We start from the raw sequence: 27,220 nt of genomic DNA on the forward strand, positions 1-27,220 counted from the left end.
CCATTCAAGACTTTTTCAAAACAGTATCCTGTCTGCTTGGAACAAGATGATTCAAGCTTTGGATTTACCAGTGCGGCTGTCCCCAAGAGTGTCCCAAAGCCTCAGTTGGTGGTTACTAACTCGGAACCTGCTGAAGGGAAAGTCCTTCAGACCGATTATCTGAAAAGTAGTAATGACAGATGCCAGCCTTTCAGGCTGGGGAACAGTACTAGAGAAGACGACTGTCCAGGGACAGAGGTAAAGAACTGAAAGAGCCTTGCCCATCAACATCCTAGAGATTCAGGCACTATATCTGGCTGAGAAGCTGGACCTCCAGGTTAAAGAATTGTCCTGTCAGGATCCAATCAAACAATGCCACGGCTGTGGCATATATCAGTCATCAAGGGGGCACCAAATGTCTCTCAGCTCAGAGAGAGGTGAACCAGATTCTAACTTGGGCAGAAAAGAATGTCCCATGCCTATCGGCAGTTTTCATTCCGGGAGTAGAGAATTGGCAGGCAGACTACTTAAGTCGCCAGCAGTTATTCCCGGGGGAAAAGTCTCTTCATCCCAAGATTTTTCAAGCTGTTTGCCAAAGATGGGGGACTCCGGACGTAGACCTTCTAGCGTCCAGGTTCAACACGAAGCTGGTCAATTTTGTGTCCAAAACAAGGGACCAACTTGCATACTGAACAGATGCATTGGTGACCCCATTGGATCAGTTCTCACTGATCTATGTATTTCCCCCGATTCTTTGCAGGATCAGGCTGGAAAGAAAGTCGGTAATACTGGTAGCACCAGCATGGCCCAGAAGGTCATGGTATGCAGAGATTGTAAAGATGGCAGTGGAGGGCCCATGGCTCCTCCCACTAAGGGCCAGACCTGCTATCACAGGGGCCGATATTCCATCCTACTTTACGAACACGAAGTTTAATGGCCTGGCTATTGAGACCCATATTCTGAAGAAACGTGGGCTTTCCAGGTCAGTTATTTCTCTTTTGATTTAATGCTAGGAAGCCAGCTTCTAGAGCTATATATTGTAGAGTCTGGAAAGCTTATGTTTCCTGGTGTAAATCCAAGGGTTGGCACCCTCGGAGATATGTTATAGGCAGAATTCTTGCCTTTCTACAATTAGGCGTAGAGATGAAGTTGGCCCTGAGTACTATTAAGGGCCAAGTCTTAGCCTTATCAATTTTATTTCAAAGACCGCTTGCTACGCATTCTTTAGTCCGGGGTTTCATGCAAGGGGTGATGTGGATTAATCTGCCAGTTAGATCACCCTTAAGCCCTTGGGACTTGAATTTAGTTTTGTCGGTGTTAGAATAACAGCCATTTGAACCGATAGAGCAAATTCCTTTAGTCCTTTTGACAAGGAAGCTGGTATTTTTAGTTGCTATATCCTCAGCAAGGAGGGTTTTAGAATTGGCTGCTCTTTCCTGTAGAGAGCCATATTTGGTTATTCATGAGGTCAGAGTTGTGTTACGCCCTCGTATAGTCTTTTTGCCAAAAGTGGTTTCAGGCTTTCATCTGAAAGATATTGTCCTGCCATCGTTTTTCCCAAAACCATGTTCCAGGGAAGAAAAGTCACTACATTGTCTTGATGTGGTGAGAGCAGTGAAAATCTATTTAAAGATTAGTGCTCAGATTCATAAGACTGATGTCTTATTTATTCTGCCCGAGGGTCCTAAGAAAGGACAGGCAGCGTCTAAATCCACTGTCGCTAAGTGGATTCGGCAAGTTATAATTCAAACTTATGATTTAAAATGAAAGATTCCCCCTTTTCAAGTTAAGGCGCACTCTACCAGAGCGGTTGGTGCTTCTTGGGCAATGCGTCACCAGGCCTCCATGTCTCAGATCTGCAAGGCCGCGACTTGGTCTTCAGTACATACATTTACAAAATTTTATCAAGTAGATGTAAGATGGAATGAGGCTATCGCCTTTGGGCGCAGTGTGCTGCAGGCAGAAGTATAAGTCATCAGGTCTGGGGGTGCCCTAGGGGTTGTCTCCCTCCCCTCAAGTAGCATTGCTATGGGACGTCCCACTAAGTAATTACTTGAGGCCCTGTGTTCTATGATGTACGATAAAGAAAATAGGATTTTTAGAACAGCTTACCTTTTTAAAATCCTTTTCTTGGAGTACATCTTAGGACACAGAGCTCCCGCCCCTCTGTTTTATGGGGTGAAGGTATATCGCTTGGCTACAAAAACTGAGGTACTCCTGGAAGGAGGAGGGGTTATATAGGGGAGTCAACTTCCTGTATTGGTTATACCAGTGTCAACACCTGAAGGTAGGCCCATAACCCACTAAGTAATTACTTCAGGCTCTGTGTCCTATGATGTACTCCAAGAAAAGGATTTTACAGGTAAGCTGTTTTAAAAATCCTATTTTTAGTCTCATCAGACCAGAGAACCTTCCTCCATACATTTTGGGAGTCTCCCACATGCCTTTTCGCAAGCTCAAAATGTGCCATTTTGTTTAAAGTAATGGCTTTCTTCTGGCCACTGTCATAAAGCCCAACTCTATGGAGCGTACGGCTTATTGTTGTCCTATGTACAGATACTCCAGTCTCTGCTGTGGAACTCTGCAGCTCCTCCAGGGTTACCTTAGGTCTCTGTGCTGCCTCTCTGATTAATGCCCTCTTTGCCTGGTCCGTGAGTTTTGGTGTGCGGCCATCTCTTGGCAGGTTTGCTGTTGTGCCATGCTCTTTCCATTTGGTTATGATAGATTTGATGGTGCTCCTAGGGATCATCAAAGATTTGGATATTTTTTATAACCTGCAAAAGAGAAGGGAAAGTGGGACTTTAAGTGAGATAGATGACTTTGTCTAGGCAAAGTTGAGATAAATGCAAAATTGTTTTTATTAGTAACAAACTTTGTATAGAATATGGCAATAAAATAACCACATATATATTCAGTACAGTAATTCATAGAGACACCACCCACACATAACATACAGGTGTGGCATGGGAAAAAATGTTTGCATGAGTATGGTATCATCAAAGCAGTTCAAAGGTACATAACATAGAATAAATTTATATTAATACATATGACATAAAAATGACATAAAAACAGCACCAGCGACAGGAGTATGAGTATGGGAAGTAAAACCAAAATAAATAAATAAATGAATGTCAAAAATTATTAATCTGCTGCAGACCAAAATTTCACTGTGTCCATTACAGACACAGGTCAGCATCACTTTTGTCCGACGCGTTTCGTGTAGAGACACTCCTCAGGGGCAGATGCTAAAGTATCTCTGCAGAGTGTAAAGAAAAAAGTGGTGACATTAGTCTAGTTCTAATTGGTAATGTAGAAATAGGGCAAATTAGCCTGTCCTAAATACTCACATAGGGTCCAAAACGGTAAAATGTTGCGGCCATGTGATCAAGGTCCCAAGATGGCCTCCCCCGGGAACTGAGGTCATTGCAGCCGCGCACAGCAGGGCGCATACAGCAAAACCTCCCGATGACCCAAGGCACAAATTGCTGGTGCAAGTGGAAAGTTGCAGTGGCCTGTGAAGGCAACCTGGAGTGATCTAAGAAGGTGTAAAAAAAAAAAAAAAAAAAAAAAAAATGGTAAAATGAATAAAAAGAATGTGATGTAAAAGGGGGTTGTGTGTTGACTCAATATGTGAGGTATGTGAGCATTATTGGTGTTGCATAAAAAAGTGAGGGTTGGATGGTGAGAGCCAATATTAAAACAAAAAAGTGTCAACAGTGGTAACAAAGAAGGAAAAAAACAGTGGTGAATATGGGTTTCTATGGAGGGCGGTGCCTACCGCCCTCTCCGGAGCCCCTTCCTGCCTATCACGCTAGCGTGACGCTGGTAAGAGCCGGCGTGCACGTGTGCGGGGTACATATAAGCTGCCTCCCCTGTCACACTCTTGCTGATACACCTCCTAGCCATCACATCGCATTCAACACTTCCCTTAGTTTCCAGCTTTGTTCCAACACGTAAGTCACCCCCGAGGCCATTCACAATTGCCTGCCACTCTTGTTTGATGTTTTTTTCCTTCTTTGTTACCACTGTTGACACTTTTTTGTTTTAATATTGGCTCTCACCATCCAACCCTCACTTTTTCATGCAACACCAATAATGCTCACATATTGAGTCAACACACAACCCCCTTTTACATCACATTCTTTTTATTCATTTTACCATTTTTTTTTTTGTTTTTTTTTTTTACACCTTCTTAGATCACTCCAGGTTGCCTTCACAGGCCACTGCAACTTTCCACTTGCACCAGTAATTTGTGCCTTGGGTCATCGGGAGGTTTTGCTGTATGCGCCTTGCTGTGCGCGTCTGCAATTACCTCAGTTCCCGGGGGAGGCTATCTTGGGACCTTGATCACATGGCCGCAACATTTTACCGTTTTGGACCCTATGTGAGTATTTAGGACAGGCTAATTTGCCCTATTTCTACATTACCAATTAGAACTAGACTAATGTCACCACTTTTTTCTTTACACTCTGCAGAGATACTTTAGCATCTGCCCCTGAGGAGTGTCTCTACACGAAACGCGTCGGTCAAAAGTGATGCTGACCTGTGTCTGTAATGGACACAGTGAAATTTTGGTCTGCAGCAGATTAATAATTTTTGACATTCATTTATTTATTTTGGCTTTACTTCCCATACTCATACTCCTGTCGCTGGTGCTGTTTTTATGTCATTTTTATGTCATATGTATTAATATAAATTTATTCTATGTTATATACCTTTGAACTGCTTTGATAATACCATACTCATGCAAACATTTTTTCCCATGCCACACCTGTATGTTATGTGTGGGTGGTGTCTCTATGAATTACTTTACTGAATATATATGTGGTTATTTTATTGCCATATTCTATACAAAGTTTGTTACTAATAAAAACAATTTTGCATTTATCTCAACTTTGCCTCCACAAAGTCATCTATCTCACTTAAAGTCCCACTTTCCCTTCTCTTTTGCACTAGTATAGGGATGGAGGCACACCGCATATGTACCTCATTTAAAGTCCCAATTCCCCTTCTCCATTCGATTTTTTATAACCTAACCCTGACTTGTACTTCTCAACAACCTTGTCCCTTACTTGTTTGGAGAGTGCCTTGCTCTTCATGGTAGTGTTTGGTTAGTGGTGCCTCTTGCTTAGGTGTTGCAGCCTCTGGGGCCTTTCAAAAAGGTGTGTATATTTAATGATGGATCATGTGACACTTAGATTGCACACAGGTGGACATCATTTCACTAATTATGTGACTTCTGAAGGTAATTGGTTGCACCAGAGCTTTTTATGGGCTTCATAACAAAGGGGGTGAATACATACGCACATGCCAATTATCAGTTTTTTATTTCTGAAAAATAATTTTATGTATATATTTTTCTAACTTTACTTCACCAACTTAGACTATTGTGTTCTGATCCATCATATATAATTCAGATTAAAAATTATTGAACCAAAGGCTGTAATGTAACAAAGTAGGTAACAAGCCAAGGGGGGGTGAATACTTTTGCAAGGCATTGTATATAGGGTAGAAAGCGTTTTCTCACCACCGGGGGACCCAAGTATACATTCCTTATTGGACATCTCTAAAAGTATAGGGGGAGAAAATTGGGCCCCAAAAGCATGACATAATTGAAGATATCTTAAACATTTGGCTCGGAATATCTGGACACCTCTTAAGGTTATCATAAGTGATCAATCGCCCCTGATAAATTATGTCCCCCAGTGTTGTAATCCCGTATCTAGCCCACAGGACCGGATCAGGGATAGAGTGGAAGTGAGGCAGTCGAGGATTGCCCCAGAGCGGTGTATGCGGAGACCAAGCATTTATTTTCTCAACCTTTGTACAAACAGTATCCCAAACCTTACGGGCCGTTTTTATGGGGGGGGGTCACATTGGAGTTAGAACGGGGACCCCGATGTGTTAAGTTGCGTAGCTCCAAGTACGAGCTGAGCAACCCTGCCTCAAGTGTGGAAGCGGGATTGGCCGGATCCTCCAAGAGCTACCACTTAACAGTTACTAGGACTAAAAAATATATTGGGTATAAGTACAGGAGCCTGTTTAAAAATATATGTAAACTTGGGACATTTTGACAAGATTGACTCAATCTACAGGGGTGAGGGGCAAAGACCTCCAGGCAGCACAGTGTTGGCACAGTAGATTGACCACTGGGTCTAAATTGAAAGGGATAAATTGCTTCAGATCTCGATAGATCTCAACTCCCAAGTATCTGAACTGGGAGATCCTCTGCAGCTGTGTAGCGGGTTGCGGAGAGTCAATTACTGGACCCAGGGGGAAAAGAATAAACTTGCCCCAGATGATACAGACTCAAGAGAATTTGCCAAATCGGTCAATGACCGATAGGGCAGCCTGTAGGGAGGCCCCATCATCCCTAAGATACAATAAGGTGTCGTCGGCATAAGAGACCTTTTTCTTGGAGGGGACCCACAGCTATGCCCTGCTCCTCTGGTTTAGACCTTAGGATAGCCATGTATTCAATTGCCAAGGCAAAAAGTCTCGGGGAGAGAGGGCACCCCTGGTTAATAAGGTTAATATCCGCCCCCTTACCTGGCATGAATCCCGTCTGGTCTTCATTAACTAGGGTGTGTATAACCTATAACCACATTCAGTCGCTTAGCAAGAATTTTAGTAACGACCTTGGCGTCTGTATTAAGCAGAGAAATAGGCCGATATGACGAGCACAGCTGTCCTTCCCGGGCTTAAGGATCACTTATACAATTGCCTGAGCCATGGAGGGAGAACACCCTCCTGTAAAGTTTTAGTCAGCATGGCATGCAACCTAGGTGCCACCTCCTCCCATATATTGCTTATAGAATACCATCCACTCCTGGGGTTTGCCCGACTGCAGTGAGCCCAGCACCTGCTGAACCTCCTCTAGGGTAATCGGACCATCTAGCTGTTCCCTTGCCGAAGCTGAGAGAACTGGGAAAGATACCTGGTCTAGAAAGCAATGGAGCTAGTCTTGGGAGTATTGTGCTCTGGAAGAATACAACTCAATGTAGTAGGAGGTGAAACAGGCATAGATTTCCATCGGGTCTAATGCTAGCCTGCTGCCGACACTTTTAAGACAGGCTATATGTCAGGGCTGGCTCAGCCCTTCCTTCTCTGAGCTGTCCACTCAGCTGTCGGCTAATTGCCAGCTCTCATCTCTCTCCACAGTTCACCAGCTGTTATGGATCTGCTCGTCAGTCCCGCCTACTTAAAGATCTATAGTTCACTTCATTCCTGCCTTCGCCTTGGTCACATCACAAGAAACCATCTCCTGCGTTCCTGTTTAAAGACTGGCTTTGCTGACATCCCTTCTGGCTCCTTATCCTGCTTGCGGTTCCTCTACTTGGATCCCTGACTTCTGGCCTGGCTGATTACCAATTTAGTTACTGAACTCTGGCTTGTCTGATTACCTGATCTGGTTACTGAACTCTGGCTTGGCTGACTACCCGATCCGGTCACTGGACTCTTGCTATGCTTTGACTACGCTTACTCTACCTTTTTTAATTTTTATTAATAAACGTGTGATTTTATTGTTCTGTCTCGGTCTGGTTCATGCTTTCTGACACTATATAGTGGCCACCAGGGCTGTTCTTTGGAAATCCTGGCCAAAAACCTTCCAGTCTTCTCTCCCTGTTCAAAAACATGCTGTGCTTGGGCCAATTTGATGTTTTTTGGCCTTAGCTATTCTAAGGAGCATTACTTCTCGGTATGCCGCGTGCATGTCTGGCCAGTAATAGGGTTAGAGGTAAGCGCATATTGGGATTCAAGCAGTTGGGCTTTTGCTTCAGCTTCTTCTAGAGTGATTGCAGCAATTCTTTGGGCCCTCGAAATAAAGGAATGATAGCTTCTAGGGAATGCCTTAACGGCATCCCAGACATTGCCTGGCGAAGTGGTGACAGCATTCACCATCCAGTATTCCCTGATCAGCCCAGCTATTTCAAATTCAATGGTGGGATCAGATATCCTAAACCGGCAGAGACGCCAGAGTCGTTTCGCATGGGGGAGTCTGAGTCTGTAGGCAACGCAGGATTGATGAATGGTCGGATATACCACGGGAAAGCACCGAGACCCCTTTAACAGCTTCAGATCCGGGCCATTGCCAAATGACGGCAACAGCGCGGATCTAAATTGCCGGGACGTCCCGTGCACGAGCGGCCTGCGCGCCCCCTGTAGGGCGCGCGCGGCGCGCTCGGTGATCAGCGAGTCTATGAGACTCGCCTGATCACAGATCAGAGTAAGGGGTTGGTCCCGACCCCTTACCACATGATCAGCTGTCAGCCAATGACAGCTGATCATGTGATGTAAACAGAGCCGGTAATCGGTTATTTTTCCTCCTCGCGCTGACAGCGTGAGGAGGAAAAAAAAACCCGATCACCGGCGGCCGTGATCGGGACATCAGTCCCGATCACGGCGCTATTACAACACAAAGCAATAGGCAGCAGTGCTGCCTACAAGTGCCCACCAGAGTCACCCATCAGTGCCCACAGTGCCACCCATCAGTGCCCACAGTGCCACCCATCAGTGCCACCCATCAGCACCCACATCAGTGCCACCCATCAGCACCCACATCAGTGCAACCTATCAGAGGCCCATCAGTGTCACCTACCAGTGCCCATAAGTGCCAATCAGTGCCACCCATCAGTGCCCCCCATCAGTGGTACCTATCAGTGCCCATCCGTGCCACCCATCCGTGCCGCCCATCCGTGGCCATCAGTGCCGCCTTATCTGTGCCCATCAGTACCGCCTTATCTGTGCCCATCAGTACCGCCTTATCTGTCCCCATCAGTACCGCCTTATCTGTCCCCATCAGTACCGCCTTATCTGTCCCCATCAGTGCCGCCTTAACTGTGCCTATCAGTGCCGCCTTATCTGTGCCTATCCATGCCCATCAGTGCAGCCTATCAGTGCCCACCAGTGCCGCCTCAGCGCATATCAATGAAGGAGAAAAATTACCTGTTTGCAAAATTTTATAACAAACTATTAAACATGATTTTTTTTTTTTTCAAAAATTTCCATTTTTTTTGTTTGTTTAGCAAAAAATAAAAATCCCAGCTGTGATTAAATACCACCAAAAGAAAGCTCTATTTGTGGGAAAAAAATGATAAAAATTTCATTTGGGTACAGTGTTGTATGACCGCGCAATTGTCATTCAAAGTGTGACAGCGCTGAAAGCTCAAAATTGGTCTGGGCAGGAGGGGGGTTTAAGTGCCCAGTAAGCAAGTGGTTAATTTTGGGTAATATGCCAACACTTGCGTATATAAGATTAATACGAGACTGTGTGTTGTGAGAGAGTGACAAGTGTAAATACGATCTAGAGGGTGCTTCCACTGCCATAAATTTGTTAGCCCAAATTGGGTTGCCCAGCGAGATAAGGCAGGGTCTGGGGACAGTTTATCAAGTGAGGGGTTCGGAAGCATATTGAAATCCCCTGAAAGAAGGATATTGTCAGTGGGGAACTTAGAAAGCAGAGATACGAGGTTATTCAAAAAGGAGCTAGTAGCTGGAGGTGGCAGATATAATCCAACTATCAACCTATGAACTGTATCAATAATTGCATGGATTAGTACATAAGAGATTTATGGATCACAATGCAAACTCCCTGGGCATAACCTGACTAGGTAGCATTTTTTTTAAGTCCCAGGACCCTAGCCTCCACCAGATGGGTCTCCTGTAGTATACAGACTTGGGGGCTATACTTCTTGAGATAGGCAAAAACCAACAATCCCTTTATCTTATTGTTAAGTCCCCTGATGTTCCAGGACAGGATCCTTAATGGAGCCTTAATGGAGCCACATCAGAGAAGGGCAGGAATAAACAACGGATAAGAATCAACCCTCTAGACCCAGAAGGAGCTGCAAAATGAAAAACATCGGAATGTTGAAAGCTTCACGACCTATAAAGGAGATGTTGGCCAGTAAAGCAGGAATAAACATCAACCGAGAACTACATCCACTGCACCATGACTGTCCTATTAAGAACCAAAAAAACAACGTTTCATCCCAACCTACCCCACAACCCGAGAACAGTATTTGATTACACAAACCTAAAACACTCCAAACCATGAGTAACTGAGCCGTAGAGTAGTCTCCTGTGGGGACAGTGCGTAACAGATAGCACACCAAGCTCTCAGTTCTGGACGGTGGGAGCAAACATTTCTGCAAACTTTGTAACTTGAAAGCTATATGCACCGAGGGATCCATTACTGAAAGAACAAAAAAACTTTTTTCCTCAGTTCACTTAGACATTGCTAAGGGCACAGACTTGATTGTAACGAAAACTGGAGAGTGACAGGGGTAAAGCAACATAGTAAACATAGAACAACCGGAAGGGAGTCATAGTTCGTCCCCCATCTCTCCATGTAGCCCACCTTTCCTAGCTTCACTCAGTAGAGCATCGGTGCATCACCCATGAGGCCACGCTGTAGGACAAGGACCAAATCCTGCGTTGAAAGTTGAAAGCAGAGATAACTGCATCCCACGGCAGCAGTGGATCCTGCAGTGTTACCCGTAGAAGTGCAGGGGATCCCAAGTCAGTCAGTCTTGAAGTGTAATACATGATCGAAGAAGGCCCTCTAGCATATCCCGGTCAGCAACAGAGATAAGAGCTGAGAATGCTGACCACATACCAGGTGGAAAGGCTTGTGGCCACTGATAAAATACGGACTGCAGAAAAGCAGCACACAGCCTCCTAGTTTAACGCAGAGGGTATGAAGGGGTAAGCAGTTACCTCAAATGGGAATGCTAATTGCAGAGCCAGGAGGGTCAGTGAGACATCACCAATACCAACAGGATAAAGGCCAAATTGACAGGGCATAGCATAGACCTGGGTGCCCCAGTGTGACCCGCTTTACAGTTAAGCACAGCAGTCCCGAGCAAACCAAAATGGCATCACCAGTTAGGTGGGTTAGGGCCACAGGCATATAGAGAGAATGCTGTAAGGCACAGGAGAGCAGGTAGAAAGAGGGGAGCAGAGCACACCCAACCACATGTTAGGCAAAATCAACGGACACGCGGCAGGGAATCAAGCCATTGCAAAGCCTACCCCAGGGAGGTATAGTGTCGAGTAGACTCACCATCCACCACACGCAGACGAGCTAGAAAAGCATTCTGTACTTTAAACCCTTGGTGCAAAGCTGGGCCTTAGCTGGATCAAACGTTCTGCGGAGACGCTGAGTTTCCATGGAATAGTCTGGGAAGATCATAACCTTAACATTTTCGTGGAGCAGCTCCTCCAGTTTCCTTGCCTCCCGCAGAACCAGGTCCCAGTCCCGAAAGTTGAATAAACGGAATATAAATGTGCGTGGAGAGGCAGCAGGAAGGCCTCTCAACCGCAAAGTGAGGAGAAAATGGTGCCTGAGGGAGAAGCGTGCGCAGTAGATGTTCCTTGTAGGCCGCAGGATGCCTGCCCTCAACCCCCTCAGGAAGACCTACCATGCATAGATTTATTTCTGTGGTTTCTGTTTTCACTGTCTTCAGCGTGGGATTCCATGACCTTTTATCTTAACCTGCAGCGTGTGAAGGGAGGCAAGATGGTCACAAACTGAGTCCTCGATGTTGGTCACTCTCCGCTCCGCTTCCGATAGTCTATCCCAGAACTTATCCATATCCTGTCGGATTAGCCCCATTTCCAGCTGCATGAGGTTAATTTTCGCCATCGGGGTGGTCTGGCAACCTTTATGTCCTGCATGATGGCATTAAATTGTTCCAACCCCTGCGGAGGTGAGTAAGGCTGCTCTTTCTGGGACGCCATGCAGAGTCAGGATACCGTGTGGAGATGGTGGAGATGTTTTAGGAGTCGATCCGCTTTCGGTTAGAGCCGGGTCTCCCCCTTCTCATGCCCAGCGTTTGCGAGTACAAAAGTCAAACTAGAGTAGTATTGAATCCCTTAGAATCGGATCAATATGCCTCCTAGGTGCGGAGCTTCAGTCACCCACATCCGCTCAGGTCGTCATCTTGACCACACCCCCGCATCATCCCAGTATAACCAGTTCATTGCTTGTCCTTGGGCATATAATGTATGTATTATTTTTTTTTTTCATGCAACCTAACAGATTCCTCTATTCACATTGATGTGGATGAAGAAATCTCTGCCAGAAAAAGTGCGTTGTATGCCCACCATTAGAATATACCACCCTGCATCAGCTAACTTTTAATGTTGGGCATACATGCAATGATGGTTTTTATTTTATTTTATTTTTTTTTCGTTCAGGAAGGGATTTCTCTATTCACATCAATGTGGATGATGAAATCTCTGCCATAAAAAGTGAAAACAATATATGACAAAGCATAGGGGCAATCTTCCCACTGATAACCCTAGGTTCACATGCTTGTGCATATACAGTATATTCCTTTTTTTTTTTTTTTTTTTTTTTTTTTTAACTGCGGACGGGAAATCTCCTCCTGCAGCGCTGCAATCACTGACATATGTATTGCTGAAAGCACACCCTGCTGCTGTCAGAATAAATAGATTAGTGCTGCAGCTGAATGGCGTTCCTGCAAAGCAAACAGTGAACAATAAAACACAGTAACAATAGAACATTAACTCCATAAAACAACTTTTTTTTTTTTTTTTTTTTAATTGAAATCTGTGCCAAAAGATAGAGCTGAATAGAGGTTCACCGAATGGAAATTTTGGTACCGAAACCAAAAATTCAGGATGTACTTGGCTGAAACCGAAAATGACAGTTTTAAAATATATTTACATTTTTATATATAATTGTAGAATTGTATTTAATTGTATTATGTATATTGTATAATTGTATTCAACTTTTTAATTTAATATCATGAGTTTAAATGAATATGAAATTGTCGGCCATTGTGGGCACCTTTTTTTTTAGCGCAAGAGAAGCTCAAGAAAAATAAAAAAAATCCCTTTAAATTCTATGTATGGTCTGTTGCGCTTGCGTTGTGGAGTTAAAAATCTTGCTGCATTTTTTGGTCAGTAAAAAGAAAAAATACACCTCCCTGTTGAAATGCATTGAAAACACAGCAAAACCGCATCAGTAACTCACCTGATAGGTTTGTAATGCAGTTTTTGAGTTCCGTGACCTATGAAAGTCCACACCATAAGATATAGTAAAGTTGCGGCAAATCGTATTAAAATAGCATTTTTTGTGCCATTATCTGCACCTTTTTTCTTTCTCATCAAGATTTCGATGCATCTGTAATGCTGTAGCATAGGAGTGATCTGACCACTCAAGCCCCCATGCTTGGGCATATACGTGTTTTCTCATCTGAAATTAAAAAAAAAAAATCTCCCAGGTTGACCATTACAGGAGGGACAAAAATAAGTGCGTGTCATGCCTTTGGAATTGGGTAACAGCACCTTCTGGATACAAAAGAGACGGGAAGACCTCATCCTGAAATTTTAGGAAAGATCCACTTTGTGTCCCTTTATAAAGTGCAAAATTTTGACGACGTATCTGCGTGAATGGAAAAGGGGACAAAAACATCCAGTTAGTCCTTCCACTTCACTGCAAGCAATTAATTGTTTCTCATGCAGACTTTATCCCCCTTTCTAAGTTGGATGTTTACAAGCCATTGTGGGAAGCCCCAGCGATTAGGTCGCACTGTGCCACATGAGCCAAGTCCAAGATCAAATAAGTGAGAAAAGTGTCATGCTTGTATAATAATTGTCCACTCCCAAGTGGTACCCCTTGAGAAACAAGGGTGACACCAAGTCTCATGCTGTCTTGCCACTTTTTCCAATGTTTTTAAATGCATCACTATCCTTTCCCTTGTAAATCTGAAAATTACATGTATAGCCTGTTGCCCTCTCACAGAGCTCATACATTTTGACCCCAGATCTGGTACACTTTCTGGGGAGAAACTGAATGCAAGGCAGCTGGAAAAATTTGAGGGACTCATCTCCACAGATGTTTTGTTGGGGCGTGAACACATCAGCAAATTTTCTGGTTAAGATTATTTACGAGGGTCTGAATTTTGTGGAGCTGATCATATTCAGGGTCACCACGAACACGACGTAGTATATTGTCTTGGAAAAGCATAAATTGCATTATATTCTCATATCTGAGCATGAGCAGGATCAACATGACCACAATTTTTTTTTTTTTTTTTTTTTTTTTTTTAATGCCCCTGAGGGTTAGGTGAAAGAAAAATTTAAACTCAGAAACCGTGATAGGTTTCCATGCAAAAAGTCTGGCAAGGTTTGAAATTTGAGTTGGCAGTGATGTACTGGTCAGCATATAATTATTGGTCCACGGCTCAAAAAAATCAAAGGGAGTACTTAAACTTGCTGTTTCCACTTGAATTTCGGGTTAGGCAGTGAATGGGGGAAGTATGGGTGCTCCAGAATCCTGTGGGCAGCCAATCAGGACTTGCAAGCATATCCTATAAGGACACTATGGGCTTTGCGGGCCTGTGTTTGATTCCTTGGTGGCCGCAGGACGCTACTAGTGCTAGCCACCGCACCAGCTTGGACTGCACTTCCGGAACTCGCTACTGCTGGTGTGTAAATTGTCAGGATGTACTAGTCGTCTGGTGCCTGCCGGTTCACCAAAAGGTAGTGTGGCAGTGCTGCACATGAGAGTAATCATGTAAATCCAGCACCTCAGCAACCTGGGAACAGGGTTGGGTAGATCTCTACCCCATAGTCTGAGCTATCTGTCAGGGTACCGCTGCTCTCTACAGGTTCGTACTCTGAACCTGATTCGGTCAGTGAGGGCACCCCTTTGTTTTCATCTGACATAGTCAGAATACTGTACGCTTCTTCGCTAGTGTACCTTTATTTTTCATACATCATGGAACACAAAGTCAGGCTAATATTCATTACCTGCTGGGTTATACTTCATTAGGTGAATGGACACTGGTAGACCAAAGGTCTTTAGACAGGAAGTGATCCCCTATATAACCCCTCCCTTGTTTGAGCTCTCTGAGCTCCATGTCTCTAGTCCCACAAACGGTTACAAAAATGAATCAAGGGATTGACCGATCGGATCCATTTGACACAGGCTTTTATGCTTAGATAAATGGTACCCGAGCCTCACAAAGAAGACTCAATATCCTGCAAGATTTTGCCTGTAACGTGGTCTCCAGGCGCTGGACCCTGCGGTGTGGAAATCCTGGACACTACAGCGCTAAGGCATTTCCTGCAGGGTGCTATACAGGTCCAAGGGAGTGGACCCTAAACATGAAAGGGTACCCAGTCCTTGAAGGTCCAAGTGACAGGAACCCACCGTTAAGGGTGTAGATTGGGCCCTTAGCTTTGAAGTGGCCCTGCGCCTGGACGGGTAAGTGAAACCCTTTTATTATTGTGGGGTGTCCCAGTGATTGTAACAATCAGTCAAGCTAGCTAAAGGCTGGACACCTGTGTGCGGTGACTATACGGGGGAGTTCTGGGCTAGCTGAGGGTGTTTGCAAAGTGTACTTTTTTTGCTTGTGTCTGGCTGTCTTTTACCTGAATGATGATGCACCACAGTGCACCATTTCACCTTGGTTCGCCATGGTGCACATGCGTTTGCAAGAGTGCCGCTGGGCTCAGCAGTTTGGCGGCCATGGCGCACGCGGCTTCGCACGCACATGTGTTGTAACCTTTATCTGGGTTTACGAAGATTTGCGTCGTACGTGAATACAGTAATGCCCGCTTGCCGGGACCATGCACATGCGTGCGCGCACACCCATAGAACGTTCTGGCACACACTCAGCTTATTTAAGCTGTGCAGGCCAAGCATGTGGTGCTTTCAGAAGGCAGCTGTGGGACACAGAGCAGGCTCTGAACAGACACTTGCAGTGGTTCACTTTTCCTTACCTGGGTCACATGAGGCTTTGAACAGACACTTGCAGTGGTTCATTTTTCCTTATCTGGGTCACGTGAGTCAGCAGGTGTTGCTTGGCAGGCTAAAGGTGCTTAGCAGGATTGTTGCGTAGCGGCTTGGTGAGCCCTATTAAAGGGTCTCCCTTCTGAGGTGTTTTAACTACAACCAAGTACTTTGTAGGCATTGAATGTCTTCCAAAAAGAGGAATGGGACTAACATCATAGAGAAGGGCACACTATGTCATCAGTAGTTCCTGATGAACCTAGTCGTATCCCTAGTGTTGTATCCCCTGAAAGACCAGAGGCTCCGGGGCAATCTGAGCCGCTACACTTATCTGGTATTGTGCCTACAGTCAACGCTGCTGCTTCACCCTTTATCACGAAGGATGAACTGTCCTCAGCCCTAGCCGGGTTAGAGCACAGGATTGCCGGCATGATTGCCTTCATCCCGCAGGGTGGCAGGAAGCGTGACAGATTCTCCTCCCTGGAGTCTCCTAGTCTGGAGCAGGAATGGGTTGAGGATGGGGAAGAGCTGAAAGCTCAGGATTCAGTGAAGTGCCCGGCAGATGAGTCTGCTTCCGCGCAATCTGGAGAAGATGATATCCAGTCGGTCTGCCTCTCAGTCACAGAGGCTGTTGATCCCGACTCTGACCGAAATGGTTCATTCTGCCTTTAAGTTGCCTCTTGCAGAGGTTACTGAGCCCTCCCCGGTCCTATTTTCAGGTCGCACAGACTTTCCCGCTACACCCCCTGTTGGAACAGGCGATGTATGCTGATTGGGAACATCCTGACAGGACTTTTATGCCTCCTAAAAGGTTTTCCCTTTTATATCCCATGGATGAAAAGTTCCTAAAAAAAAAAAAACAAGAACTTGTCCGGTAGATAACGCAAAGGGCTTGAAAGACCCTGTTGACAAGAAATTGGAATTATTATTAAAAGCTTCCTTTTTTCTTTGGCCAGTTCAGCTATTCAGCTAGCTATTCAGCTAGCTGTTGCAGTAGTTTGTATTTGACAGTCCATAAAGGATCAAATAAAATGGCCTGATAGGCCTAACCAGGAGGATGATCTGCCTGAAAGTAAGACCGATATTCCTCGAGCGCTGTGTTTTGCTGTTGACGCCTTAAAGGATTCAATTCAGCAGGTTTCTCGTATGGCTCTCTTGTCTGTACATATGCGCAGACTTTTATGGCTTAAGAACTGGTCAGCTAAGCTTCCTTGTAAAAAGTTATTGGCAGGTTTCCCATTTCAGGGGGAATGTTTATTCGGTGATCACTTGGACAAATAAATCCAAAAGATTTCCAGAGGGAAGAGTTCTGTACTTCCTGTGAAGAAAAGCACCAAACGTCCCTCGTTTAACCACTTCAATACCGGGCCAATTCTGACACTTTGCTCCTACATGTAAATATCATCATTTTTTTGCTAGAAAATTACATAGAACCCCCAAACATTATATATGTTTTTAGCAAAGACCCTAGAGAATAGAATGGCGGTTGTTGCAACTTTTTATCTCACACAGTATTTGCACAGGAATTTTTCGAACGCGTTTTTTTGGGGAAAAAACTGTTTTGTGTTTAAAAAAAAAACAAAACAGTAAAGTTAGCCCAATGTTTTTGCATTTTGTGAAAGATGAAGTTACGCCGACTAAATAGATACCTAACATGTCACGCTTCAAAATTGCATAAGCTCGTGGAATGGCACCAATGTTCTTAATGTACTTAAAAATCCCCATAGGCGACGCTTGAAATTTTTTTTACTGGTTACATGTTTTGATTTAGAGGTGGTCTAGGGCCAAAATTATTGCTCTCGCTCCAACGTTCGCGGCGATACCTCACATGTATGGTTTGAACACGGTTTTCATATGTGGGCGGGACTTGCGTATGCGTTGGCTTCTGTGTGTGAGCACACGGGGACAGCGGTGCTTTAAAAAAATTTTTTTTTTTTTTTTGTTATATTTTATTTTTTTTATTTTGACACTTTTTTGAAAAAAAAAAAAAATGATCACTTTTATTCCTATTACAAGGAATGTAAACATCCCTTGTAATAGCAATATGACATGTCAGGTGCTCTTAATAGTGAGATATGAGGTCAATAAGACCCCATATCTCACCACTAGGCTGGGAAGCCTGAAAAAAAAAAATAAATAAATAAAACGATCGCCGCTTCCCAGCCGAAGCGGCACCGTTTTTTTTGAATGGAGAGGCCGGGCGTGACGTCATAACATCGCGCCCGGCCTCCGACGATCATAGAGACTCCGGGGACCATCTGGTCCGCCGGAAATCTCTATGATCTAAATCCGGCGCCGGCGGATCCACTCTCTTCCTCACCGATCATAACGGTGAGTCGGAGCAAGCATCGGAGGGCGGCGGGAGGGGGGGATGTCCCCTCTCGCCTCCCATAGGAACGATCAAGCGGCGGAACGGCCGCTATGATCATTCCTATGGTGTAGAGATTCGCCGGCTGAAACCAGCAATATCTGAATGATGTCTGTAACTACAGGCATCATTCAGATATACCCGCCCAAAGCCCAGGACGTCATATGACGTCCGTGGGCTGGAAGTGGTTAAAAGCGAGTGGGTCACCTCAATTATGTCTCGCAGTTACGGGGGTGCCCCCTCAGAGGTTTCGAAGATCCAGTGTTCCCTCGGATCCTTCAAAAATTAACTTATTGCTTCAGGAACGACATCATCTAGTGCATAAAGGAGTTATTGTAGAGGTTCTGGTATCCGAAAGGGGCACATGGTTTTACTCAATCCTGTTTACGGTTCAGAAATCAAACTGGGACACAAGTCCCATTTTGGATCTAAGGTCCATGAACACGTATCTATTGATACAATCCTTTAGATGGAGTCTGTCCGCTCAGTTGTAACCTCACTCCAGAGGGGAGACTTTTAGCCTCCATCGATCTAAAGGACGCATACTTACATGTACCTATCTTTCAGCCTCAGAGGTTCCTACGTTTTGCAGTAGAGGAACATCATTTTCAGTTTGTGGCTCTACCCTTCGGGCTGGCTACAGCTCCCCAGGTGTTCAAAAAGGTCCTAGTACCAGTATTTGAGCTTATAAGGGCCCAAGGGATCCTGGTGCTCGGGTATCTGAACACCCTTCTGCTCAGAGATCACTCAGTACAGGCTCTAGAATATAATATACAGAGCATAATATACACAGTGAGGTATTTGAAAAGCTTAGGCTGGATCATAAATACCGAACTGTCAGCCTTGAGACCAGCTCAAAGTCTAAAATATTTAGGTCTGATTCTAAACACGGTCCAAGCAAGAGTATTCCTGCCACCCTGAAGGATCAGGTGCATCAGATATGGGGCACCAGACAACCCTTCATTCGGCTCTGTATGAGTCTTCTAGGGAGGATGGTATCCTCCTTCGAGGCAGAGCCCTATGCCCAAGTTCCATTCCAGGCCTTTACAACAAGACATCTTATCGGCTTGGAACAGAGGAAGAAAAGCCCTGGATTATCCAATGTGCTTATCTCATCGGGCACGCTTAAGCCTAAGTTGGTTGCAGGATCAGAACCTGCGAAAGGGAAAATCCTTTCTTCCGGTAACTTGGAGAGCACCAACTACAGATGCCAGTCTCTCAGGCTGGGGAGCAACCCTAGACAGGCTCACAGCCCAGGGGTAATGGTCAGGGACAGAGCAGACTCTGCCCATCAGTGTCCTAGAATTACAGGCAGTACGTCTGGCCCTACGACCCTGGACGGTGGAGCTTCAGGACTGCCCCATCAGGGTTCAGTCCAACAAAGCCACTGCAGTGGCCTATATAAACCACCAAGGTGGTACCAGGAGTCGTTCAGCTCTGAAAGAGGTAAACTACATACTAGCCTGGGCAGAGGGACATGTGCCAATAATATCGGCAGTCCATATCCCGGGAGTAGAGAACTGCAAGGCAGATTAGCTTAGCCGCCAGCAGATCTGCCCGGTGGAATGGTCCCTACACCCAGAGATAATCCAGGAAATTGCCAACATTTGGGATGGCCAGAGGTCGACCTACTGGGTTCAACAACAAGCTACAGCAGTTTGTGTCTCAAACAAGAGATCCTCTGGAAATCAGAGCAGGTGCTCTGTTAGTTGCATGGAGCCAGTATTCCCTGGTTTATGCTTTCCATGCCTTAGATCACGGGTCTCCAAACATTCTAAGCAAAGGGAGAGTTTACTGTCCTTCAGACTTTAAGAGGGCCAGATTGTGGCCAGTGGGAGTAGAAAATGCCTCAGACTTGGTGATCAGCAGGGGTAAAATTATTACATGATGCCTGTGGGCAGTAGGAAGTATTGGTATCAGTGGGAATAATAATCTCTGTTGTTGGTGTCAGTGGGAAGGATGGGTGCCCCATCGTTGAGATCAGTGGGAGAAATGGTACCCCATCATTGGCAATAGTGGAAGGAATAGTACCCCAGCTATGGTGTCAGTGGAAGGAATAGTGCCCCATCTATGGTGTCAGTGGAAGGAATAGCGCCCCATTGTTGGTGTCAGTGGGAGGAATAGTAACCTAAGGACCGGATAAAGACAAGCAAAGGGCTATATCTGGCCCACGGGCCATAGATTGGAGACCACTGCCTTACATGATCTCACACTGCAGATATAGTTATAATACTCGCGGTATACACCTTGTTCCAAATTATTATGCCAATGATATTTTTCTCTTTTATCTAAATAATTGATGTAAACAGTCAGCATAATTCTCATGTTATCAACTATTAAGAGTACAATTCAAATTTTATTGAACAAGCCTCCTAATGATAACAGTTTTTTTCAAAATAAAAAACTTACAATGCACTGTTCCAAATTATTACGCACAGTAAGTTTCAAAAAACTTTATAGGTTGTAAAGAACTGAAAATTGTTATTTGTTGTGTTTGCAGCATATTTACTGAAATCAAAAGCCATTTCAATCAAACTTTGAACAACATTTTAACTTTTTTAAACATTTTAACAGGTCACGTTAGATTTTAACATAGGACCCCTTATTTGATAGCAGCTTCACAAGTCTTGCATCCATTGAACTTGTGAGTTTTTGGACAGTTTCTGCTTGAGTTTGTTTGCAAGATGTCAGAATAGCCTCCCAGAGCTGCTGTTTGGATGTAAACTGCCTCCCACCCTCATAGATCTTTTGCTTGAGGATGCTCCAAAGGTTCTCCATAGGATTGAGGTCAGGGGAGGATAGAGGCCACATCATGACTTTCTCTCCTTTTATCCCCATAGCAGCCATTGATGCAGAGGTATTCTTTGCAGCATGAGATGGTGCATTGTCATGCAGGGCGATGATTTTATTATTTAAAGCATAGTTCTTTCTTCTGTACCAGGGAAGGAAGTGATCTGTCAGGAACTCCACATACTTTGCAGAGGTCATCTTTACACCTTCGGGGACCCTAAAGGGGCCGACCTGCTCTCTTCCCATGATTCCGGCCCAAAACATGACTCCACCACCGCCTTGTTAACATTGCAATCTTGTTGGAAGAGGGTGGCCGTCCACAAACCATCCACTACTCCATACATCTGGACCATCCAGGGTTGTACGGCACTCATCAGTGAACAGGACTGTTTGAAAAAGTCTTCATGTATTTTTTTGCCCAATGCAGCCGTTTCTGCTTGTCAGCATTGGTTAGTGGTGGCCGAATGGAAGGTTTATGCACAGTTGCAAGACTCTGGAGGACTTTACACCTTGATGTCCGTGGGACTCCAGAGGCACCAGCAGCTTCAAATATCTGTTTGCTGCTATGTAATAGTGTTTTAGCAGCTGCTCTCTTGATCCGATGCATGGACCTGCAGAATTCTTCCTCAGTGTGCCTTTATCTGCACGAAACCCGTCTGTGCTCTGCATCAGCCACAAATCTCTTAATAGTGCGATAATCACGATTAAGTTTTCGTGAACTATCTAATGTTTTCATACCTCGTCCAAGGCATTGAACTGTTTCACTCTCTTCGGCAGCAGAGAGATCCTTTTTCTTCCCCATATTGCTTGAAAATGGTGCTCTGCTTAATAATGTGGAACACCCTCCTTTAGTACTTTTTCCTTTAATTGGGCTAACCTGGCAATCTAATTATCACAGGTGTCCGAGATTTTTTTCAGTGATCAAAAGAGCCCCGAGACACAATGCCATCCATGAGTTAAACTGAAAAACAAAATATTTAATCTTTGTGACACTGAAATAGAATTTGCATAATAATTTGGAACAGGGCGTAGTGCTGTTTAGGCACTGGAAGTATACTATTTTTCAGAAGGAATTCAATATGAAAGGTAATTTTTTTTCAGTGTACTGCTTGGGTACATTTAACATTTCAAGATGCCCCTATAAGATCTGCCCTTTTGACTTAGGGGCCACATTAATTTGTTTTTCAATATACTTTTTAGTTGCAGTTTTAATAATTTACGTTTTTTTTTTTTTTGTTTTGTTTTTATCTAGTGTGCAGTCACTTATATTGACTATGGAAATTCAGAAATATTAAACCGAACCAGTATTGTTGAACTACCAGAAGATTTGCAGATGCACCCTGTGGCACAGAAATTTAGACTCTGGGGACTTCAGCTTCATACCTCTTCTGATATTGAGCAGGTGAGCTACCAATATTATCCTTTTAAAAGATGTGATTGATTATGATATGTTGTTTTTTTTTTTTTCCCTTTTGGCTGAGAAAGGAAAGCCTTTCTTGTATTGCTGTGAAATGCATCTGACTCTGTACTCTAAATCAGTTGGTAGACATTGATATACATGATTATATGAATAGTATACCAGGTAATATAAATATATGAAATAATTTGTAGTGCTGTCAAACACTTCTGGCTCTGCATTCTAAATCAGTTGGTAAACCTTGAGATGCATGATTATAAATATGGATTTTTATAGCAATTAGTATAAAAATTTGATGGTGTACATTAAAGTAGTTCTATGGTCACAGCCTATGCATTCATTTTATTGTATTAGTAATGCAAACAATAGTTATTTCTCTTTCGTTCATTGACGGACACAGCACTCTAATCTTGACCTTAGGGTTATATCGCCACCTTTTGGAGAGGACTAGGCAGAACATATCAAAACACAGTACCACCCACGGGGTGGTCCTACTGGCTATAACCCCTCACTCTGCACCCATCAGCTCAGTTTTTTTCTGCCTAGTCTAGGAGAAGGACCTGGTTCCCTGTGGGGACCAGTGGTCTTTGACATTTTTTCCTTTTTGCTGTTTTTGCTTCCCGTGATCTACAATCAACAGCCAGGCTGGGTGACAGGCTGGATAATATAGATCCTGGTAGTCACCCCAGCCTGGCTATTGAGCACGTGCAGACTTTAGCTCCGCGCTGGGTCAGCCGCAACGGACCCCATTCTGGTCCGGGGCAGCCGGGGAGTTATATGCTCCGGGGCACACACATGACCGGGTTACTGCTGTCCGAGTCAGTGTTGCCATGGCCGACAGCCACTCCGTACTATGCGGGAGATGGGTCTGTCCATGGAGTGCGTCCAGCAGTCCCTGCAGGAAGGGTAAGTATGGTCCCACCTGTTTAGGCAGGATGGAGCAGCTGGGCACTCTCTAGGGGGTCGATTAGGGGGTCTATCTCCCTGCCCCTTTCCCTCCTCCCCATTCTAAGGGGGCGCTGTGTGGCTGGGCATAGGGAGTGCGGAGCACGTACCTGACCCGGGGGTCCTCCGGGTGGTCTCTGGGTCCTGGCAGGGGGTTGTGCTATGTGTTTGTTCATTTAGTTTTTCTTTTCGTTTTATTTTCGGTTGTTCCGCTCGTTTATCACTTCGTTTTAACGTTGTCTGGTCTGCTCGTTTATCCCTTCGTTTTTGCCTTCGTTTGTCACGTGCAGGGGGGAATGTTCACCGTGGCCATTTTCCTGTAGCCGCGGCCATTTTCTTGTAGCCACGCAGGACGGTTTCTGTTAGTCTCTAGCATGGGGCGGCTGTTTAAGCTAGGAACAGCGCGAAACGGACACAGAACACCTCGTGATTTGGACGCAGGCAGAGGGGAGAATGGACAGGCGGCACAGCAGCATAGCACAAGCGCCTTGGTCAGGGTGGTGAGGCCTATGGGGGGCCCCTCAGTCTGTGGCAGCTAGGAGGGTAGGCATTTTTTGTCTCTTGCTTTAGGTTCCGGGTGACAGGCGAGAGTGGGTCAGACATGGCGTCAGAGGCTGACGCTTCTTCCCCAGATGCCCCTGTGATAGCAACCGGATCCCCTGCACCTGCGGTGCCCATGGACGCTCTGTCGGCGGTCCTGGAATCATTTGTTTCCAGGGTGGAAGCGGCATGCGGGTGCAAGGTGGGTAAAAAAGTCCCCTCCTCCCCCCCCGTCTTCTGGGGAAAGCTCTGATTCAGACTCAGGTCCCGCTGTGGCAGGCGGCCCCTGTTCTGACGCTTCAGAGGTTGCGGACCATGACCCTTTGGACCCCCGTCCATTTCAGCGAACGAAAAAGCGCTAGTAGGAGCACTTATCACTGCGGTGCGGGATACCTTAAAATTTAGAGGAGACGGGGGGGGGGGGGGCCATCTGCAGAGGTGTCAGTCCCTTTTGGGTCCCACAAGCCGGCTCGCACTGCTAAGGTGTTTCCCTACCTAACTTGTTTTGATAAGTTTATTTACAAGGAGTGGGAATGCCCGCAGCGGGCCTTTTCAGTCCCGAGACGAATGCTGGTGCGTTACCCCTTTGAGGAGAGTTTTCTGAAAAAATGGACATCTCCTCCGGTCATTGACACCCCCGGTATTTAGGTTAAATAAGGTGACCACGATTCAGGTGGAAGGGTCCCCTTCTTTCAAGGAACCTGCCAACTGAAGGGCTGAGGCGGTTGCCCGATCCATGTTTACAGTAGTGGGGTCAGTGCTTCGGCCGGTGTTAGCCACGGCTCTGGTGTCATAGACGCTGACTGAATGGGCTAAGTTGTTGCACCGCGAGTTGGGGAAGGAACAGGTTTCCCCAGTCTGTGTGGAACTGGCAAACCAGTTGGTGCATGGCCTTAAGTATGTCTGTGATGCGGCCCCGGATACGGCCCCTTTGCTTTCTAGAGCCTCGGTATCAGCAGTAGTGCTGTGTCGCCTGATTTGGCTCAAGTGTTGGTCTGCGCACCAGACATCTAAGAAAGCGCTGGTGGATTTGCCCTTCCAAGGTGAGAGGCTGTTTGGCGCCTCGCTGGATGACATTATTAAGAATGTTACTGGGGGAAAGAGTACTTTGCTCCCACAGTCCAGAAAGGGTAAGGAGCCACGCTGTAGGCAGGGGCCCTCTTTTTCCACTCAGAAGCGGCTTTTTCGTGTTGGTGGGTAAGCGTTCCCAGTCCGACAAGGTGTCCGCTGAGGGACAAAAGCGTCCCTGGTATCGCAAGCCGAACAATCCTGCGAACAAATCAGCTTTAGCTTGGAGGTTCGCCCCCGCCCGACTCTCGGGTGGCGGTCACCTTCGGGAGTTTGCGGACCGGTGGACTTCTCTTTTTTCCGACCAGTGGGTCTGCAAGCTGGTTTTGTCAGGCTACAAGAGTTTCTTTCTTGTCCGCCAGGCAGGTTTTTTCCCTCCAACCTTCTTCTTGTTAGTCGGGAGGCCCTGTTTGGGGCAGTACAGAACTTGTTACTCCGTGGGGTAGTAGTGCCTGTTCCGACGTCGGAAAGGTTTCAGGGATTCTACTCCAATCTGTTTTGTAGTCCCGAAGGAAGGGGTCCGTCCGGTCCTGGATCTTAAGGCCTTCAATTTGTTTGTGAGGGCTCGAAGGTTCAGAATGGAGTTGATTCGTTCTGTGGTCGCTGCACTGCATCAGGGGGATTTCCTGGCGTCCTTGGACATCAAGGACACATACTTGCATGGCCCCATATGCATCAGGCACTAGAGGTTCCAGCGAATTTGCGGTCGGGGACACGCACTACCAATTTTGTAGCTCTTCCCTTTGGCCTAGCGTCAGCACCAAGGGTCTTTACCAAGGTCCTGGCTCCGATTCTAGCGTTGCTGAGACAATGAGGGATCGGGATCGTGGGTTACCTGGACGACCTTCTCCTGAGAGCAGCTTCTGCCTCAGAACTAAGGGAGGATGTGGCAATCACCATGCATACTCTTCAGGAGTTTGGCTGGGCGTTAAATCTCCAGAAGTCGGTGTTGCTGCCGACCCAGCGTCTGAAGTACTTGGGGTTGATTCTGGACTCCACAAAGGCGAGAGTCTTTCTTCCTTCAAGCAAGCTGCAGACTTTCCAATCTTCAGTGCGGTTACTGATGTCCTGCAGGTGGTCATCGCTGTGTTTCTGCATGCGAGTTTTGGGCCTCATGGTAGCCACTTTTGAGGCGGTACCGTATGCTCAATTCCACACTTGGGTCTTGCAGAAAGAGATCCTGTCCAAATGGGACAAGTCTTCGACATCCTTGGATGGTCAAATCCGGGTGAGCTAGCTAGTCGGGGCTTCTCTTCTTTGGTGGCTGAGGTCCCTGGCCAGGAAATCGTTCCTTCCTCTTCTTTGGACGGTGATCACGATGGACACCAGCCTGATGGGCTGGGGGGGGGGGGGTGAATTCTGGGTGTCCAGTCGGCCCAGGGTCGCTGGACGCAGGAGGAATCCCACCTGTCAATCAACATTATGGAGCTGCGGGTGCCTCTCCACGTGTTCGTAGAGGCTGCAGGGTCGTCCGGTCAGGATCCAGTCAGACAACGCCACAGCGGTGGCGTATGTCAATCATCAGGGAGGAACAAGGAGTTCAGCAGCAGCACGGGAGGTCTCCCACATCCTGCAGTGGGCATAGCGGCGCGTGCCGGCCCTGTCAGCCGTGTACATTCTGGTCGTAGAAAACTGGCAGGCGGACTACCTCAGTCAGTTGCTGGACCAGGGAGAATGGTCACTGCATCCGGAAGTGTTTCGGCTCATTTGCCTACGGTGGGGCATGCCAGATGTGGATCTTCTGGCCTTTTGGCTCAATCGGAAGGTACATAGGTTTGTGGCCAGGTCACGAGATCCCTGGGCGGACACGGCAGATGCGTTGGTGGCCCCATGGGGGCAGTATTGACTCATTTATGCCTTTCCTCCTCTCAGGCTCCCTCCTCGTCTGCTGCGCAAAGTAGAGGACGAGGGGATTCTAGTAATTCCGATTGCCCCAGACTGATCTCGATGTCCTTGGTACGCCGACATTGTACGAATGGTGGCGGATGTTCCTTGGTGGCTGCCGGTGCAAGGAGGACCTTCTGTCTCAAGGTCTGATACTTCACCCAGCTTTACTGTCGCTGGCTTTAACGGCATGGCTGTTGAAAGCCAGGTGCTGAGGGACCGAGTGCTGTCGGCTTCGGTAATTTCTACAGTGCTAAGGGCGCGGAAGTTTTCTTCCTGGAAGATTTATGATCACACCTGGAAGGCTTACATCTCCCTTTGTGAGGAGATGGGGTAGCATCCGCGCTCATACTCGATTTCCAAGATCCTGCTGTTTCTGCAGCGGGGGGTGGACCAGAGGCTCGTGTTAAGTACCATTAAGGGGCAGATATCAGCTCTGGCTGTATTTTTTCAGCGGCCT

The 27,220-nt window shown here is 46.1% G+C and overlaps 1 protein-coding gene across 1 annotated transcript in view; it reads left to right on the forward strand.

Annotated features, from left to right (window-relative positions):
* Nucleotides 1-27,220, forward strand: part of STK31 (serine/threonine kinase 31) — a 462,200-nt gene that overhangs the window by 132,281 nt on the left and 302,699 nt on the right. Inside the window, exon 5 of the mRNA XM_073630106.1 lies at nt 22,159-22,308. Within this exon, the coding sequence (XP_073486207.1) occupies nt 22,159-22,308 (150 nt within the window). The remainder of the gene's footprint in view (nt 1-22,158; nt 22,309-27,220) is intronic.

The sequence above is a fragment of the Aquarana catesbeiana genome, linkage group LG05, assembly GCF_042186555.1.
Source record: "Aquarana catesbeiana isolate 2022-GZ linkage group LG05, ASM4218655v1, whole genome shotgun sequence".
NCBI lineage: Eukaryota > Metazoa > Chordata > Amphibia > Anura > Ranidae > Aquarana > Aquarana catesbeiana.